Source organism: Paraphaeosphaeria sporulosa (assembly GCF_001642045.1).
Source record: "Paraphaeosphaeria sporulosa strain AP3s5-JAC2a unplaced genomic scaffold CC84scaffold_8, whole genome shotgun sequence".
In the NCBI taxonomy this organism is placed as follows: Eukaryota; Fungi; Ascomycota; class Dothideomycetes; order Pleosporales; family Didymosphaeriaceae; genus Paraphaeosphaeria; species Paraphaeosphaeria sporulosa.
This window is the reverse complement of record NW_017253367.1, coordinates 1224727-1243255: the sequence shown is the minus strand read 5'-3', so window position 1 is coordinate 1243255 and position 18529 is coordinate 1224727. Positions and strand designations below refer to the sequence as shown.

General features: G+C 56.2%; 8 protein-coding genes across 8 annotated transcripts; 3 read left to right on the top strand and 5 right to left on the bottom strand.

Moving 5' to 3' along the window:
- Positions 1-117: 117 nt before the first annotated feature.
- On the top strand, positions 118-1744 carry CC84DRAFT_1261641 (uncharacterized protein). Its single transcript, XM_018185082.1, has 2 exons — positions 118-586; positions 734-1744. Exons 1-2 carry the CDS (start codon positions 390-392, stop codon positions 1728-1730), a joined length of 1194 nt encoding a protein of 397 aa, XP_018033353.1. The 5' UTR covers positions 118-389; the 3' UTR covers positions 1731-1744.
- Positions 1745-2650: 906 nt separating this feature from the next.
- On the bottom strand, positions 2651-4804 carry CC84DRAFT_1151227 (DNA/RNA polymerase; the record flags this gene model as incomplete). The annotated part of the gene is made up of 1 exon (XM_018176735.1): positions 2651-4804. The coding sequence occupies exon 1, from the start codon at positions 4766-4768 to the stop codon at positions 2651-2653; it is 2118 nt and encodes a 705-aa protein (XP_018033352.1). The 5' UTR covers positions 4769-4804.
- A 394-nt stretch (positions 4805-5198) lies between these two features.
- CC84DRAFT_1166771 (uncharacterized protein) lies at positions 5199-5595 on the top strand. The gene has a single exon (XM_018179045.1). It carries the CDS (start codon positions 5232-5234, stop codon positions 5511-5513), a length of 282 nt encoding a protein of 93 aa, XP_018033351.1. The 5' UTR covers positions 5199-5231; the 3' UTR covers positions 5514-5595.
- A 1591-nt stretch (positions 5596-7186) lies between these two features.
- CC84DRAFT_939102 (uncharacterized protein) lies at positions 7187-8477 on the bottom strand. Its single transcript, XM_018187928.1, has 5 exons — positions 8191-8477; positions 8087-8134; positions 7556-8031; positions 7459-7502; positions 7187-7405 (listed from the first exon to the last, which is right to left on the bottom strand). Exons 1-5 carry the CDS (start codon positions 8320-8322, stop codon positions 7341-7343), a joined length of 765 nt encoding a protein of 254 aa, XP_018033350.1. The 5' UTR covers positions 8323-8477; the 3' UTR covers positions 7187-7340.
- A 1463-nt stretch (positions 8478-9940) lies between these two features.
- On the bottom strand, positions 9941-11236 carry CC84DRAFT_1097327 (uncharacterized protein; the record flags this gene model as incomplete). Its single annotated transcript, XM_018174707.1, has 3 exons — positions 9941-10386; positions 10616-11066; positions 11123-11236. The coding sequence occupies 3 exons, from the start codon at positions 11234-11236 to the stop codon at positions 9941-9943; spliced, it is 1011 nt and encodes a 336-aa protein (XP_018033349.1).
- A 1645-nt stretch (positions 11237-12881) lies between these two features.
- On the bottom strand, positions 12882-14698 carry CC84DRAFT_1151215 (UPF0052-domain-containing protein). Its single transcript, XM_018176734.1, has 4 exons — positions 14338-14698; positions 14271-14288; positions 13931-14219; positions 12882-13872 (listed from the first exon to the last, which is right to left on the bottom strand). The coding sequence occupies exons 1-4, from the start codon at positions 14513-14515 to the stop codon at positions 12969-12971; spliced, it is 1389 nt and encodes a 462-aa protein (XP_018033348.1). The 5' UTR covers positions 14516-14698; the 3' UTR covers positions 12882-12968.
- Positions 14699-14939: 241 nt separating this feature from the next.
- Positions 14940-15609, bottom strand: CC84DRAFT_1151214 (uncharacterized protein). Its single transcript, XM_018176733.1, has 2 exons — positions 15385-15609; positions 14940-15327 (listed from the first exon to the last, which is right to left on the bottom strand). Exons 1-2 carry the CDS (start codon positions 15416-15418, stop codon positions 15101-15103), a joined length of 261 nt encoding a protein of 86 aa, XP_018033347.1. The 5' UTR covers positions 15419-15609; the 3' UTR covers positions 14940-15100.
- A 53-nt stretch (positions 15610-15662) lies between these two features.
- Positions 15663-18432, top strand: CC84DRAFT_939179 (uncharacterized protein). Its single transcript, XM_018187929.1, has 4 exons — positions 15663-16065; positions 16119-17166; positions 17233-18295; positions 18383-18432. Exons 1-3 carry the CDS (start codon positions 15874-15876, stop codon positions 18093-18095), a joined length of 2103 nt encoding a protein of 700 aa, XP_018033346.1. The 5' UTR covers positions 15663-15873; the 3' UTR covers positions 18096-18295; positions 18383-18432.
- The last annotated feature ends 97 nt before the right edge of the window (positions 18433-18529 follow it).

Here is an 18529-nt window from a genome sequence, read left to right as displayed (position 1 = left end):
GCTGTCCGCCAAATGAGGTAGTGGCGATGCTTAGCGTAGGCAGCAACGAGGCGATGTAGCATCGCGTAAGGCATCAACACGGCAGTGCACGTCGTGTGGCGGCATGCTTACTCTTCACTGGACAATCAATACCAACTCGATATCACCCACGCTGAGCGATACGCACGTGTTATAGTCAATGTGTGGAATTGCGTGAGCTCAAGTGTTGGTACGCACGGAAAGATCTGCCGAAGCACTAACCAGTTCGAGCTTTCTTCCCACACAGTCCTTGACGTCTGAGAGCTCCAGAGTGATTTTGCATCAATTTACAGCCTCGTACTGGAATATCTTGGACACCCTGCGATCCTGTGATAAATATAATCTGTGTCTCTTCTTGGTGCTCACAACTCATGGCAGAGATCGAGCTTTTCACCGAAATCACGCTCGATCGACGCCCGGATGTCATCAAATTCTGGCCACACAACGACCAGTATGCGGTAGTCGGTACATACACGCTACTAGAGGATGGGCCTCCTGAAAAAGAGGAGCCAGTCAGCCAGCAAAGGGTTGGTAGCCTGAACCTTATACAAGTCAAAGACGACAGAATGTAAGTCTCCGGACATAGTGCGATTAGGATCACTCCAGTGCGAGAGGTTTATAGCCCCGTCTATTTTTTGAGAACGAATCTTGAACTTGAAAATTACAAGTATCATAGTCGTTACTCTCACCATTTTTGAGCGCTAACGAAACACAGCACCATTATTCAATCATTACAAACGCCATTTGGCGTCTACGACCTCCACTTTGCACCCATTGAAGAGATTCGAAATGGCAAAGAAAATCCAGGGTCGTTTGCCGTGGCCTCTTCCACTGGCTCAGTCGCTCTTTACCGGCTGGTTCCCAGCGAACAAGATGATGCTACCTTTCCTCACCCAAAGATCTGGCACACGTACACTGTCCAGTACTTTTCTGCAGACATACTTATCACGTCGTTGGATTGGCGCCGCCACGATCTCGTCGCGATGACACTGTCAAGCGGACAAGTATGCCTTGGAAAAGTGCGCGATCCAAGTGTGAATCCTATCGCCTCTGTCAAGCTGATGCAGCACGATTTCCAGGCCTGGCATTGTTCATTTTTAGTTTCAAAAGATGTATCTGAGACGGGGCTCGGGCTCCTAAGCGGGGGAGACGACGCTACGCTGCGATTTACTCCGGTTGAAGCTGATCATATTCTTGATCTGGGACTTGTGGATAGCGAAACGAACTCACTGCCGGCTATACCATGGGTAGACCGAAAAATACACCAGGCCGGGGTTACTGCATTGATGCCGATTTTAAGCAGTTCTACTGGCCATCTAGTCGTTACGGGAAGCTACGATGACCATATCAGGCTTTTATATATTCCTAGTATTGGACGGCGAGAAGTGCTTGCAGAGGAATATCTTGAGGGCGGCGTCTTTCGGATCAAACTTGCGACACAACTTCGCGAAAGCAACTCAGGCTTGAGCGAGATTGAACAGAGTTATGGTCTCATCGTAAGTTGTATGCAGGCAGGCGCTCGCATAGTCAATCTTACCAAGACTGGAGGGGAATGGCGCTTCAATGTCAAGGCAAAGTTCGAGAAGAACGCAGGCACCTTACTTTATGCGAGCGACTGTCAATCCGTAGGTGCGGATGGCAGGCGCATCATTGTGTCTACAAGCTTTGAGGACCGCAAGCTATACCTCTGGAAAGCGGACATCTCCCCATGAAAGAGAAACCCCATAGCTGTTACCTAAAATTGAATGCTTCGATTATGACGTGATTCGATTCCGCTGTTGAATAACTTAACGAGTGGTGTGGTACCATTAGGGAAGTCACCCTAGCCAACAGTAAACAGTCGCGGCTTCTACTCTCAATGCACCAATGTTTTTACTCACACCTCAGCACTCAATTTTCTCTGTTCCCAGACACACGCGCTCACAATGGCTCGCGGCCGAAAAAGGCGTACACCAAAGCCAACAGCTGCCCCCACCGCAGCTGACCCTGGTCGCGGCAACAACTACAAGAAATAAAAAAGGTGTGTCCAGAAGCGCAAGGAGCTGAATATCGAGAATCAACCAAAAGAACGCCGCACTCTTCGCAGCCCTGTACGTAAAGCTCTCCGGAAGCAGACGGGTGCGAGTCACGTCCACCCGTGGGTGCGCAAGAACGCGGCGTATCGATTCCAAAACCGAGAATACCCCAGCGCATCTCTTTTCGGCTTGCCGAAAGAGTTGAGGCAAAGTATTCTGCATGTGTGCTACCTGCTTCCCGAGAACGATGAACCTCCGACAAGCTACTTTGCGAGGAACGACCGGCAGGCCAGATGGACAACGCTACGCAAAAGGTATGGGGAGCTGTGCTGTGTGAGTCCAGTGCTGCACGTCGATATGCAGTATGTCAGGATTCAATGGAAAGAAGAGCTACGAAAGGAAGAGGAAGCGAGGCAGGACCAACTGGTCAAGCATGACGTGATCGATCTTCCTGCCATAGAGTTAGGATATAGAAGCAAGGTACAGACGGCGAAGCAGAAAGTGGTCAAAGTGAAGCGAGGGAAGAAGCATAGAAAGAGGAGCAGGCCGCCCAGATGCTGGTATTGTGAGGAGAGACATCCAAAAGGAGGCATTACTACCTAAGAAGTCTACACAGCTCAAGTCGGCCGTCCGAATGCGAGCTTGGCCTGTCCTTTCTCAACGTTCCTCCCACCAGGCGGTCCCCCTCTGCCTCTAGATGGTTTCGAGGTCGGCGTATGCCTCGCAGCAGCCATCATATTCGGTACAGTACGCTCCTCCGCCCTCATTTCCTTCGATAGCTCCATCGCGAAATGATAGTCGTCGTGTTCCGCCTTTTCGCTCACAGGCAGACGCATATTACATTTGCTGCAGAAAAATGTGTCTAGTGATTCTTGATAATGTTTAGGTGGCCGAGGTGGATCGGGTTTACTCTGTTTTGGCAAGTGCGACTTTGGATCGTCGTGTGTCTGCGGTTGCGCAGAGGGAGGCGTACTGGATATATACAATTCGCGTTCCGGTATTGGAGTCGTCGGTTGCTCTTCCGACTCTTCAAGTGGCGGCGCACCAAATTCATCAGCGTCATCTTCTTCAACATCGTCTGTATCTTCTTCTCGCATCGATTTCTGACGTGCCATCAACACTGTCCTTGCTGCATCAAAATCCCGTTTCTTGTCACTGGGTGGACCGAAGAAGTTCTTTATGTTTCCTTTCGTTCTTCTTCGTTTCGCCAGCGGTTCTCCACCGCTCATTGTTGATCTCCCGCTCGACATCATCGCCTTCGCCTCGTCACCCCTCACGAGGAAGCCACCGATGCCCTTGTTATTCGTCACGCCATCTTCAAATCCGCTGACGCTGAGAGAGAGGTTTGCACACGGCCATGCCCGTCCATCGACTACCACCTGCGCCAGCAAATTCTTTGCCAGGTCAAGCAGCATAATCTCGCTCAGCGGCTTGCCCTGCGGAATAGCACTCGACCTACTCCTCGTCTGTGAGCCCTGTCGATGATGCAAATTGATAGTGCGTGGCCTCCTCTTGTTCTCCAGCACACCCTCTTCGACACAACGCGAGAAGATATCTGCGACAAAGATGCGCAACCACCGGACGCCCTGCTCGAAGGAGTTGATTGCAGGCCGGAACGACTTCGCAGACAACATGCTCTTGATCTGCGTACGGGGATTGACTTCGCTGTGATCTTCGCCGCGGATGGTGTTGTACAGCCAGGACCCAGTGTCGTCGCCCAGCCGCTTCAACTGATCGAGCGGCTGCCCCAACAACTCCTTGACCTTATCCGTGCCGAACATGGCGACTACCTCGTCGCCCAGCTTCCCGCCCAGCATACGTATCTTCGTGAACTTCATCTCGCCCAGAAAGTGGCCAATAGCGCGATTCCTGATTACAGTCTGCTGATTCGGCTTCTTATATCCCGACCCCAGCTTCGACAGCATCTTGTTCTTCGCCACTCCCCCCGAGCATGTATATCCAAGAGTATCAAACACCGCCTGCCGTACATCCCGCACGACCTCCGATGCAACCATCATAACCACATCGTCCCAGTCCGGATCGCATTCCTCGCCGTTCTCCTCACCGGTCTCCACGAGCGCATCCGCCTTCCAGTCCAGCACCGTCGTCGGCACCTTGGGCAGATACTCGCTGGGGTCATCGTACGGCGGGGGGCCTCTTAGCTCAGGAAACCGCTCCAGCAGCACGGAATGCACATGCGCGCTCAGATCCATGAACACCTCATCTATGCTCGCCTTCTCGACCCGCTGCAAGTCTTTTGGCAACACCGTCTTAATACACGCGAGAATCTTCCTACTCTCCTGGCGATACGGATCCAGACTGACCTTTCGCGTCGCAATCTCCTTGAACGCATCGGGACTGTACGTCCAGCTCTCCTCGCCCTCCTTCCACGTTGCCACGTGCTGCATTATTAGCTCGGGACACAACTTCAGTGCCTCGGTGCTCGTGACGTGTCTGTTAAGCCCGAACGCCCGCGCGGGGTAGTTTATCGCGATGAGGCCCTGCCACTGCTGGACGGCGAGGGGCTTGGAGGGGTCGAGGCCCAGGCGCACGGTCTCGCATTGCGCGTAGAAGGCGTCGAGGTCTACGTGGGCGATTACACGGAGGGGCGTCTGCGTTGAGTAGGATTTCAGCTGCTGCAGCTGCTTGAATGTGAAGCGGGATTTTGGGATGCGGCGGGGCGAGATGATGGAGAGGGAGGGCGAGGAGGCGAAGGCCGGCGCGGGGGAAGACATCGCGGGGTCGTTCTACGGCATGTTCGGGTTTCGTGGACGCGTGCAGGTATGCTGGGCTGAGGATGTGTTTGCGGTGGGTCGGCGCGTGGCGCGTGTTCCCGCGGTCCCGTGCTGCGCGTCATTCACCCCGATTGCACTTTACCCGTCTAGGCACTTGGAGATCGGTTTCGACGCGAAACGCACGACCAACCACCTCTGAAGTCCCGACATCCAAATCATACTAGTGATTCATGGAACGAGGTGTATTTTGAAAACTACACTTCTCCATATTGTCCACTCCGTGTCGTCATCGATTTGAACGTCCTAGCCTATGTCGTAGAAGAAAGTAGACCCAAGGTACATGTCCAGCACAAGCTACACCTTTTCGCTTCCACGTTATACAAAAGTTACTCTTCCCACAAACACATCTGCCTGCCATACACACCCTCAACCTGTCTCCAACCCACGCACACCGCATCCTACCATGTCCACCTTCTCCTCCGTCCTTCGCCCAACCCTCTTCTCTACCCTCTGTAACGCCATCTTCCTCGGCGGCGCCACTTACCACCTCAGCACGCGCATCGACCGCAACCTCGAAGAGCAGGAAGCCCGGCTGGACGAAATCGAGGGGACGCTGCGCGGCCACATTGGCTTGATTGAGGACGCGCTGGATCGGATCGAGGGGAAAGCGAATCGAGGGAGGCAGGAGGAGTTGTATGGGAAGAGGGGCAGGGATGAGAAAGAGCAAAAGGGGAAGAAGGAGTGATCGGGGAGAAATATGCTGTGGTGTCAACATCTCAAGGCACTCTACACATCTGTCTACCAGACTCGGGACTCACGCGCTCACCTCGCATCCCTCACCTTCTACAGCGCACCTCGGGACAGACTTGCCTATTCTTGCCACCGTCTTCACAGCTCGTATCACGCCCAACGTCCCGGACGCCCTCGCGGCCCGGCACGACACCGGCCCGCCCTGCCCTCTCCTCCTCGCCGATCTGCACGTACGCCCGAATCCAAAATTACTCCGAGAAGCATCTACGCCAGCACGCATACACGCAGGCTTTCGCGCGAGCAGGCTCAGCAAGCGAGGCCGTGTATGTGCATGCCAGGGCCGGAGGATCCAGGGCGCTGGGCGCTAGCATGTGAACGTGCTTAGGTTTGCTTGGTGGCGTGCTCATGCATAATGTGGGAGGGGTGCGGAGTACTTATTTGTCGGTACCGCGCCGCAATTTACGACGTATATACGTAAATGACTGCTCGGTGCGAGTACCTGAATCTAGGCATGCCCGAGAGTTTCTTCTGAGTATACGTGAGGCTACATGTAAGTGACGCTTGCAATGCATACATATTGCACCTGAGGATCTTCCTGTCCACCCATGCATTCGATGTCGCGCTCGCATTGCAGCTCATGCGCGTCATCCTCGCGCGCATTGGTCGCTCGAGAGAATCTGACCAGTGAAGCGCGCAGCAACGCTGTGTGGATGGGCTGTCTACCCGCAGAGTAAGTAGATTGGTGCTTTGGTACGCTGCGGTGCTGCTTCATCGTGCAGGGTCCGGCGCACTGGGAAATAGATACGGGTGCAGATTTTGCGCCGGGCACGTAAGCGGGTGTTGGTGGTATTGGCTTCAAAACAAGAATCATCTGCTGATATTGCGACCTGATGACTGATGCGAGTAAATGAAAGCGTGGGGTGTATTGGCAGAACGTGGGAGAAGTGGAATATCCTGTGGTACGTACTCCCAACAAGAAAAAGTATTTCATCTGTGGTTGGGACTGTTAGATTGCGGCGGCTCGAGGTTGGGCATCAGTCAGCTGAATGGGGAAATGGAAGACTGGAAGACCGTAACTGGTTAATCATGCGAGGTGGAGATTTCCTTGGAGGACATGTATACGCGACTGGAGATATGCAGTCTGATTCGAGCTGAGCATGTTGCCCACCCCCGTCCGCTATGCAAAACAACAGATGGCCATCCGGTCGTAAAACATCTCCTTCGTGGTAAATCGTACGAGATCAAGGTATATACATGCGTAGATGCGAAACGCTCATCCGACGTGATGCAATCAAAACGCTCCGGTTACGTAAATAACGAAAGGGGTGAGAAGCCCAGGCAAAAAGAAAATCGCGTCCATTCCGGTAGGACTCCTTCTGCGGGTGGATAAAGACGTTCGTGGCCTTGTAAATCCATGTCCTTGCTATGTGGCTTTCCTGGCAGTTTGACACACCTCGCTGGACAACGTACATTAAAAGTTGTTGGCGGAACTCCGGCTCCACAGGAAGAGACATATGCTGGCTCCCGTTTAGAATCTCAGGATCGACTAAAACAGTTAACTCCTTGGCCAGCTTCACCACGAGCCCACTCTAACCGGCCATTTTTGGGAACGTAATCGAAAATCAAACACTTGGAATGAAAAGGCGGCCATTAAAAGGGGACAGCCAGACTCCAGACTCATGTCGCGCAAAATGGTAGGGGTATCTCCGGACCAGTATAATAGCGGAGGAACAGACTGAGTACCTGGCGGCCATGGGAAATCTACCTCCGGCACAATGGTATGAAATGGCAATCCGCGGAAGATGGATGTGTCCAGGACTTACTAACCTCTCCGGCGGCCAGCCGGTGGTGGCTGTGGTTGTTGAGGTTGTTGAGATAGAGGGTATTCTGGTGTTTCTGTGGTCAGCCTTGAGCAGGAACCACACAGCAACTTTACTTACGTCGGCCATCGGATGCAATGTAGTAACCTGGCGCGGCAACGACACTGGCATGGCTTAGTGATAATCCGAATAGTGTGGTTCGAAGTAACCAAAATACCTTGGAGTAGCATGCGCGTACTGTTGTGTCGGAGCGCGTCCGTACGGATCCTGGACAGGAGGCTGGGAATATGAGTACGACTGCGGTGCAGGTGTGGATGCATAGGATGCGTGCTGGCCATAGTAAGCAGACTGAGGGTCCGTCCGAGGCTGCGCGGGATGCGCTGAGTGCGGCGGAGCCTGGTAGCCATGTGAACCATACGGAGCCGTGGGAGTAGTAGTATAATGTGGAGATTCACTGTTTCCATACGTGGGCGTGGAGTAGCTCGGTTTTGAAGGGGCAGCATAGGAATCTGAAGTGGTAGGGCCGTGGTACTGGCGCGAAGCATGGATGGTGGAATCCTGATATGCCACTACAGAAGCGTCAGGGTGTCTGGTCACCTTTTTATCACCAATGTGAGGAGTACCTCCACCGCGTCCGCGGTCTTTCTCAGCCTGCCAACGCTGCGAGTCTGATCGCAAGTCCTGGATCATTTGCTGTCGCCACTGTCAGCCGGGGGTCGAAAGTCTTTGCGTCTCGCGCGCGACGTACCGATGTGAGAGTCCGGTAGGCAGTGATCCAATATCCTGAGCGACCCTGCTTAGCCTGTCAGTACTGTGGACTCGCAAAGGCGGCACGTGAATGGAGGGGCGCACCTCATATTCGCCAGTGCCTGTGCCGGGCCTGACGAGGGCGTCGGGGCCGAGGTAACGCTGGATGTCGGCGGTGATGACTTCGCGAGCGATGCCCTCACCGGGGACGAACCACTGGTTCATGCGCGACGACATGGTGAGCAGGACACAAACGTATGTGGGTGGGAGAATGAGAAAGAGGACACTGATGTCAGTGTCGAGGGCCAAGCAAGGCTGGCGCTAGAAGCGGGCAACGAGGGGCTCCAGGCTCCGAATGATAACGGTCCAACACCAAAAGCGTCTACACGGAAGAAGGTAGACTGGTGGAATGGCCGCGGACTGGGTGTCAGCGGGAGAGCAGTCCAGAATGGTTGGGGTTCAGCAGGATCAGGCAGATGCGGGGGGTGGACCAATATACGGCACTTGGGCTACGGCTCCCAGGCGCGGGCTGTAGGCGTGCTGCGTGATGCTGGCGGCGACCTCTTTGGGGGCAGCCGGGGGCAGGGGAGGCGACGAGGGTGGCAGCTGTGCTGAGTCCTGGGATGGGATGGGTCCTCGGAGGGTTGCAGCTCGGTCGGCTCAGCTGTCAAGGGCAGGTACCTCACAAGTCACACTGGGTCGGGTGCGCAAGCAACACTGCAGGAATACGCGGTCGGACAGCGGCGCGGACGACAGGAAGGATACCTGCTCACGGCGCGCTGAGGGTGTGCGGCTCTTTAGAGAGCAGGCGCGGGCACAGCGGGGAGTGGAGGCTGCCTCAGACGAGGCGCTTCGATTGGCGGGGGGGGCTGCACGTCAATCGGTCGGGCAGCAAGCTGGGGCCGATGCGCAAGTCACACTGCGACTTGGGTGCTGCGTGCTGTGCAAGGCGGCACTGGAGGCTCTGGGTCAAGAGGTCGCGATGGCGACGGCGACGGCGACGGCGGCAGTGGACGAGGAGGGGAAGCAGGAATTCGGCATCAGAGCGGCGGGCGCTGCCATGTATTTGACGGGCAGGCGCGGCCCAGCGAGCGCCAGGAACCCGACGAGCCAGCGTCTGGCCGGCTTGGGTTGCTACCGCGAGGCTCGCCGTGTGGAGACGTCGGTCGTCTGCAGTGGCGTCAGTTGGGCAGCGATGGAGCCCAGCGCTGCGGCGCTCCGCCAGCTTCGCGTCACCGGTCGTCGAGCGCCAGTCAGCGGCTTCGTCGGCACACGTCCGCCCTCGGCCTGTGGCTATCGCACAATATTATCGCCATGGGACCGCCGTCGACCGCGTCCATCTCACTGCCCTCACCGACTCCCGCCAGCGCGCACCGGCGACCCTGAGCGCAGACTTTGCACGTCCCGGCCACCGCTAGCCCCGCTGCGCATTTGGGCACGACTGCATGCGGCGAACGGCGACAGAGCTGCTGAGAGCGCGGTGGGTCGACGTGGTGGAAGTGGAAGAAAATGGGTCGCAGTAGCCTTCCCCCACCGCAGGCTCCATCCTCGAACGCCTGCCGCCGAACCACTCACTGCTGCCCGCCACCCTAGAAACATCTGTCGTGGCCCCTCCCAATTAGCTCACACATCGGCCTGCTGCAGCGCGCTGCGATGCATCCCCGTCCAGCCCGGAGACAGACGCTTCGCCCGGCCTCAGGCACCAAGCACGCGTCGTGGCACCGCGATGCTGCCACTCTCCATTGCTCGCATCACGCTGTGCCCAAGCTCGGACAGCAAAAACTACTCTGAATTGCATCTGCGCTACCCTGCGCCCTGTCCAATCGCCTGGCCAGGCCAGCACGCATGCACAGTATCACAGCTTTGTGCCACCCTTCGCCGCGTTCTTCTCAACAGCCGTCATCTTGAAGCCTGTGCGCGGTGCATGTATGCGCAAGCCTAGAGCTCCCTCCGCCATGATCGTCACCTCGTCTCGAGCTAAGGCAACTAGCCGTCCCGCGTCGCGATGTTCGCTGCCCCAGTCCGAAGGGTACATCTCCACAAGCGTGCCGCGCTCGACTTCCTGGGGGTCGTGTTTGTCGACTACATCTTCAGCAGTCGCCTGCTGACTCTCTTTGAACGTCTTCATGTAGCTAACTGCCTCGTCTCCATTCAAGGGAACTGGTTCTGAACAAGACGCGGCAGCATCTTTGAGGGCATGCTGAAAACGCGATATCCAGGCATACACCTTGGGAAACAATTCCTCCGACACGACATGGGACGGCATGTTCATGCTGGTTGCCCAATCGACTGGCCAGATTGCTGCGTTTCGAGGTTAGCCTGGTGCCGGATGACGCTTTCCTGCTTCAATCCACCGCCTTTCCGAACGTCCGTCAAAGAGCCCATGCCCAATGCCCGTCCGAGTCTAGCCTCGCTGCCCGATATCTCTCAATATGAAAACGGCCATCCTTGCCCGGCGACCGTTGTACCACAGTCACCCCGTGGGCAAAGATGATGATCGACCGTTGAATCAATGGAGGATAGATCTCACCTTGTATATCCGCCAACGAAGGCCGCTCGGTCCCAAGAACCCAATTTCGCCCATCGGCCAGAATCGTCGTTTCCAGCAAGTCGAACAAATTCCGAACGAATACCAGACTCTCCGGTCGACCTTCATCCAGCTCGTCGGGTGTCCAATTTCTGCCCAAGAACCCCTTCCTATCTTTAGCAAACGAAGGGTCTTTGAGAAACGCCGATGGCACCAGTCCTGCGGTTTGTTGGAAAACCGGCCCTTCGACCATGTACTTATCCAACAGCTTCTCTATGAACTGCTGTTCCGGTTTGTCACTGCCCAGCTTACCATCCGGGAACTTCTTCTCCAGCGTCCGCAGAATGAGCCTCGTGTCGAGATACACATCTCGACCAATCGCCAGAATAGGTATTCGCCGATACTTGACGCCCAACTTCTCGAGATCTGTGCGCGGCATCATGACTGGTTGTTCCTGGAGCAACTCCGTTAGCCCGCCCAATGATACCATCCGCAAACCTGCTTACTTACCACGAGGGCATATTCGATTGCCCGCAGCTGCAGGTACCACTGTATCCTCCTCCCGAAGGGCGAGGACGGGTAGTTGAACAGCACGATGTCATTGGGCACAACTGTCGATCCCATTTTACTTTGTGCAGGTGTACGAATGCGGCCACCGTGTGTAGGGTCCAGACTCCGGGGTCTCGTGTCATTTGAAACAGGCACTGTAGACGAGCTACTTTTGTAGTATAGATACCGGTCCATGACGTATGCGGCCGCGGACCTTCTCCGACCCCACTTGGATGGGCGATCGACCCTCGGATTGTTCGTGTCATGCTAGCCAACTCCATGCCGAGCGCCGTGTTGACAGGTCGAGTATCGTGATACCCTAGGTAGGCAATGCGTAGGACAAATGTCTCTAGACCGTCGATTGCACTACTTTCATCACTGTTGGCCCTACCTGTAGTATTGCGAACTGCGGGGATTACTAGTACAGCGAATATTGTTTGCCCATCATGACACGAACGTTGCTGCCTTGGTTGGAGCGCACCTTCCGTGTATTGTGATGTAGGCGAGTGCTCTCCCGACATCGACAGCTGCGCTAGATTTGAGTAGTGCGCCTACCCATCCAACGTCGTCCATGCTCTCGCTCCTCACCAAACGAACATCAGCACGCCCTCTCTCTCCTTGTGGGTATTTCCACAACCTGCACAAGACGCCTTCTTCGAGCCCAGGAACCCCGCATCAGCCTGTCGCTCAATGGTCGTTTCTCTGTTCCAAACGAAGGATGGCCAGTAATAGAACCTTGAGAAGGAAGCAGCCGACCCGAAAGTGCACTTACAGTCACGTCACACCAGACACGTTCCATCCACAAATGAGATATCACGGTCATTCACTTGCATTGATTGGTCGTGGTACACTGGTGAGTTATAGGTTGATCCTGAACGTGGCACCCTCTGGCCATGGTTTGGTACAGTCTTTAGACTTCCCTCGTAGGTCTCCCGACACGTAAAGCCCGCTCGGGATCTAGAGAAGAGGGACGATGATCATCTCATCTCGAGAGCGTAGATCCTTCAAGAGCAGGAAATTTGTCATCGCACTCTGGCATTTGGCTCTAAAAAAAATGATGTGGAAATGCTGAGGGATGTGCCTGCTACAGGTGGGTCTGTCGCTTCACCTTCTAGTACTGCTGGTAATTTGGACGGCCCCGCCCGTGTTGTCGGGTGCGAGAGATGTGCGAGGCCGAAGTCACATTGGTGCAGAGTAGGTATGCGTACAGCCAACGATCAGAGTAAGGTCGAGATTGCGAGAGCGTCGATGGGCAGAAAGATCAGAGACTATGGCGAATGCCGTCGACTGAGCGATTTCCCACTTATTGCACAATTCGACAGACAATCCCAATTTCGACGGTCAATACAATACGACAGGATTGGACGCCCCAGAGCGAGGAATTACCAAGCACATCAAAATCGCTTCAAAGCACGTGGACACAGTCACGTATAACACACGAATGCTAGTGAGTACTCAAGACGTCAGTACAGTTTCGTATGTTCTCGGCCGAGGCATCGGAGGACTCATTTTGCAAAGGTAGAGGGTGGTGGAGCAGCGAAGGTCGAGGTCGTCAGCGTAATGTTGATGCAATATTAAAGATTCAGCAGCGTAGTATGAGGTCTATGGTGAGAGGTTGCCGATATTTGATTTCTTGAGAACCAACATGAAACTTGCTTTTAGTCAGCGTCTCACAGCTATTGTCAGTATTTCGTATGGAAACAGTGCCAAGTTTAGGAAGCCGCCCACGGTCGTTCGAGCGGTACTCATCGCTTCGTATCTACCATATCATCATCCTAAGAAGCCACCATCCAACGCCACCGCCCACCTACCCCTCAAGTGTATTCCTCCTCACCTTGTCCTTCCTTGGATCCCGCCTCCCCATCGTGACCTCCAACGCTTGCACTAACCCCTTCTCGTCGTACCTCGTGAAACCCTCGCCCTCCCCGCGCCTCCCATATACCTTGATCGTCTCGATCCCAATCTGCTTCAACGCCTCCCGCTCCACCGCCGGCGTTCCTGGCCCCGTCAAATGCACCACGTGCGTGACATAATTGCAATACTCTTCTTTCCCGACCTCCCGGGATGGCGAGATGGACTGACTCTCCGCACACGCCTTGGCTATCGCACCGACAAAGTCGAGCGCCGAGAAGGGGGAGCTGGAAGGCCCCGTCTCGCGGTCGTTTGTGCTATTCAGAATCAGGATTTTATACTTGATGCTGGGATTCGCAACCGCGGCTCCCACGCCCTTTAGTATCAGCGACGGAATCAGCGACGTATACAGTGAGCCGATGCTGTATATTATCGCCTGTGCCTGTCCTAGCGCCGCCAACACGGCTGGATTCGCAGCCAACCGGATTTCCTGGCCGTAGGGATTGATGTACCACAGGCGCTCGATGCGCGCGGGGAGGTCGTCCTCGTCAGTTTTGCTGAAGTTGATGTATTGTTTGCGGAGGGTGGGGAGGGTGCCGGGGAGATTGGCGTCTTCGATGAGGTCATGGCGCTCTGTGTCTTCGTGGGCGGTGAGGGGGGTAGTGTCGAGCGCCGTGGTTTCGGAGGGGTGCGAGATGGAGTTTTGGCCGGTGATGATGGTGCCGTTGGCGAGGCCGGCGGAGATGTGGTGCGTGAAGTTTGTGTTTATGGCGGGCAGAACGGAGGTGTGGTTGGGGACGGAGCAGATGCTGGAGAGGAGATAGATTGCGGATTCGAAGGAGCCGGTGAAGAGACGAGCGCTGGGTTGATCAAATATCAATGAAGTTGTCTTGAAAGAAGGCATGGGGAATGGCTCACCCTGTCAGAAACAGATTCCCGATACTCGCACCAGAAAAGTCAAACGTCGAGCTCGGTCGCATCCGCTTCAGGATCTCGAAATTGACCGAGTTGAGGATCGCGCGCATGAGCTCCTTTTTGGCTGTGGAGATGTTGGTCCAGAGGCTGTGGCTTGCGTCCACGATTTGCATCCATTCCTGCCGGGCGGCGCCTTGGTCTTTTGGCAGGCGGTGGTTGAAGAAGATCTTGATGGCGGCTTTCTCGCTGTCGTCGTGGTCGGGGTCGTCAGGAATCAGGCGCACGAGACGACCTGGGGATATGGGTCAGTACCACAACAAGGAGATTGCACGATGCCACGTACTGCGGACATCGCCGATTCCTAGACCATGTCAGCAATAGGATTTTATTTTATCTTGGAAATGGCCTACCTGGTCCTCCAAACACCCTTATCAACTCAGACGAACTACCGCCATTGTCGCTGATTGGGATCACATAGCTCAGCTGGCACTTCTTGTCCTCTCTGACAGCCTTAAATACATCGACGAGGTTATTCGCAGCGCTTCCACCGGAGAAGACGACGATGCCTTTAGGCTTGTTGCTGGCCATGGTTCTGATTGGAGGAGGTGGAGGAGTAGCAAGGTCGGCTTGGCAGGCACGACACAGTAGTGACGTATCTTGAAGCTAGGTCGACCACGAAGGCCACATACCGGCGGCATATATATCAGGTCATTTTGAGGTGGACACAGTGGCTTCTTGGTAACACGCAAACGCTAAAGGTGTCTGTTCACAATGGGAGATGATTTGAGGCTGGAGAAGGAGTCATCCCTCTGGCAGAATTTCCAGATCTGGACAGCTCCCGCTTTCCACATGGAGCATGCCGGTCATAGTAGCTGGCCATCCCCAGAATCGAACGTGACCCTCACAGTGACTTGAAGCATGCATAGTTCAATTTGGGTGATACTTTTGGTGCATTGAGGAATTTGTACACAGTGAGTCCTCGGCTCAAGGAGTCGTAAAGTACATTAACGCCCACTATCACTTGCCGCAAAACGCGTACTCGTCCTCCGCCAGCGTCTCCTCGCAGTTGCAGCGTAAATAGCCCAGCCGTACACGGCGGGACGCGTATCAGGGCGAAGACGACCCTCAAGCTCTCGTCCAGTCCCCACGTTCAGCTTTCGACATGCTGGGTGTCTACGCCTCCTGGGCCGCAGCCTCCTCGCGCTCCTTCCTCCGCGCGCGCTTCTCGAGCAGGGCGTCTCGTCGGTCGGCCAGGACCCTCCACTGTCGCTGCTCGACGCCCATGAGCCAGTATCCAAAGCTGCCGCCGATGCCTGCGAAAACGGGGTAGACCCAGAGGGATTCACGGTTGAAGAGGGGGCGCATCTCAATGCCGAGCTGCCACAGCCTCACGCCGACACCTGCATTGTGTCAGTGGTAACTCGAGGTGGCATCCGGAGGGGTGGAGAGAGGCTCACCGAATCCGCCCCAGAAGAGCACCTTGTGGACCATTGCGGGCGATTTGGAGCTTGCACGTGTGCGTAGGGTGACGTGGTGGCTGCAATTGGGGGGTTGCAGATGCTATCGCGATAGCTCAGGGGCGAGGGGTTGTGGTGTTGTGCGGTCGCGTTCTGTTCGCCCAGCCGGGATCTGAGGCCTGTTCGCGGCGGAGCTCGAGGTTGCAAGCCGCCGGTGTATGTCACGTGTGCCAAGACGCAGGGGGGCGCAATGCGCCATCACTTCACCTTCGCGTTTTGCGATGCAACTGCTTGGAAACATGGCGTTCGCAGCGCCCGTTATATGACTGCGCCTACAGACGCCCGCGTAGCTCTGCTAACTCTGTGCGCGACCAAACACTGCGCTGCGAGCTGCACCTTGCCATTCCGTGTCTCGCACACTTGCATCGTGCGCGCCTACAACTCAACCGCAAGCCGCCCTTCGCTGCACCTTCGCACCCACCACTCGCTATGGCCGACGTAAGCCGCAAACGCGCGCTGGACGGCGACGCTGCGCATCGCCCCTACAAAAAACCAAAGACCTCCGAGCTTCCCCTAGAGCAGTCCAAGCGCGCTGCCATCGACCAACTCGTGCACACCTTCCGCAAGAAGGGCGAGTTCGACAGTATTCGCAATGCCGTTCGCGCGCAGTTTGAGGCCAGCGTGAGTCCGCTCTGTAATGTATTTTACCGCTTGCAGTCGTTGAATTGGAACAGCCGGCGAAAGCCAACCTCCTGGAATCTCTCGCAGACCTGGTCGATCGCGAAACCGATAAGAATCCCTCGTTGCTGTCAAGAGATCCGAACATGGCAGCGGGACTAATCGAAGGCGCCGGAGAGCGCAGCGACATATACAAAGCAGCACGCGACGCCATCGAAGAAATGGTCAACAACCTCATAGAATCCCAAGGCCGCGACAAGATGCGCGAGTATCGTGTCGCTGAAGTCGGCGAAGAAGTTGCTGCCGAGGAAGAGCAGCGGGGGAGCAAGAGCGAGGAGGAGTGGGCTCGTGAGGCAGAGCAGAGGCGAAGCGAGCGCGAAGCTGTGAGGGAGAAGGAGATGGAGGAGGAGCGCGCGCGTGAGAAGGAAGAGAAGGCGAGGAAAGAGGAGCGCCGTCGTCGCGAGCGGGAAGAGGACGAGGCTCGTGCAAAAGAACGCCAAGAACGTGCGGAGAAGAGGCGCCAGGAGGAAGAGGAGCGTCGACGCCTAGACCGCGAGCGCATTGAACGTGAGAAGGAAGAAGAGAAGCAAAACAGGGAGAAGGAGGAAGCCGAGCGTGCTGCCCGCCTTAAGAGGATCCGGGAGGAGGACCGAGAACGCGAACGGAAGTTCGAGGAGGAACGGCAACGCGAGCGCGAACGAGAGCGCGAACGAGAGCGCGACCGCGACCGGGACCGGGACCGCCGTCGTGATAGCCGACGCGAGCACCGCCGCGGCAGTCGAGCACGCAGCAGGACTCCCGATCGGCGTAGAGACCGCTCGAGGGATCGCGATGACGACCGCGCGAGGACCAGACGAAGGTCGCGCACAAGGTCACCCGAGCCTATCAAAGATGTCAAACTAGAGGACGTCAAAGTCGAGGTTGACGATGATTTGGCTCTCAAAGCTTTGCTCCAGGAAACTGAGGAAATGAAGAAATCCAAGTCCCGTGGCCCTTTTCTCTCCCGCCGTTCGGTATCACTTGAGCCTCCACTACGGAAAGCACGCCCACCAAAGTCGTTGGTGCCCGAGGACCCAATCGCCGCTAGGCTGGCCGCGATCGAAGGCAAGTCACACTCGCCAGCAACAAAACTGCACACCAAAGCGGAAGACAGGTCTGATGCTTCGCCAGCTCTACCGACTACTCCGAAAGACCACGGTACTCCTATGGAGGAAGGACTCATTCTCAAGTCAACCGAGTCGGAAGCCAAATCACGATGGGACCGACCACCTGATAGCAAGCACGACAAATACCGGGGCCGCTCGCGCTCTCGCAGCATCGCTCGTAGTGTGAGCATACGCAAGCACAGCCGAAGTCGCTCACGCGGAAGCCGTGTCGACAGACGCGCCTCCCTCATTGAGGACGATCGCCGCTCAAAACGCGATGACGACAAACGTTCCTCCCGACCCCGCGACGACAGCAGACGCCGTGGCAGAGACGACCATGACGACCGGCGCTCCCGCCGGCCCCGAAGCCCCTCCCGAGAAACATACTCCAGCCGCCGCAAGTCCCGCCGTAGCCCCTCCCCCGACGACCGCCGCAAAGACCGCCCAAGATCTCGCTCCCGCTCCCGCTCTCGCTCCCGTGGCGCCGCACGAACCCGCGATCGCTCGCCCGCCCGGCGCCGCGGCGGTACCCGCTCTCGCAGCCCTGACAGAGACCGAGGAAACGACCGCTGGGCACCCGGTGATGGTCGCAGACGCGACGACAGTCGCGACAGGAACGATCGCGATCGCACGGATGACAGGCGACCGCGCCGGGACGACAGAAACTTCCGCAGAAAAGACTACGATCGGTACGATGGGAATCGGGAGGGGAGGACACGCCTGCAGGAGTCGGATAGGTACCTTCCTGGGCGGGAGGCCGCGGGGGATGACCGCGGCAAAGAGCGTGAACGGAGTCGTGATCGTGATCGTGATCGTGATCGTGGGGGGAGGAGGAGGGACAGAACGAGAAGTCGGAGTCGCACCAGGAGTCGCACCAGGCGCCGTTAGGAGCGGGGCCACCATGGACGAGATCGCGGAGACGGAAGAAGGGGAGATCGATGACCGGTCAAATTCGAGTAACGTGGGAGAGACGGGAGGAGGTGAGGTGAGGTTTGTAACGCCGTTTCCGAGTGGAATGAAATGAACAGGCATTTGTGAGATCATCAGGGAAGAGGGCTAGAGCGATCTCCCGATTCGCCTGCTTCAGTGTAAGACGTCTTTGATACCCGCTTCCCCTAAGTAGTACTATCATTGTAATTCTATCCAATCGATCAAGCACTGACGCCACACGGCAGGTGGGCGATTTTACACAATCTCTTGCCTCTCAATCGACGCGTGTAGCGTTGCAGCGAGGAGACCAATTGTCAGCCTCAGCTGTGCCTGTCGCCAGGCAATCTTACGCGCAAGTATGGGATGAAACGCACCGCTGTAACACGAGTGAA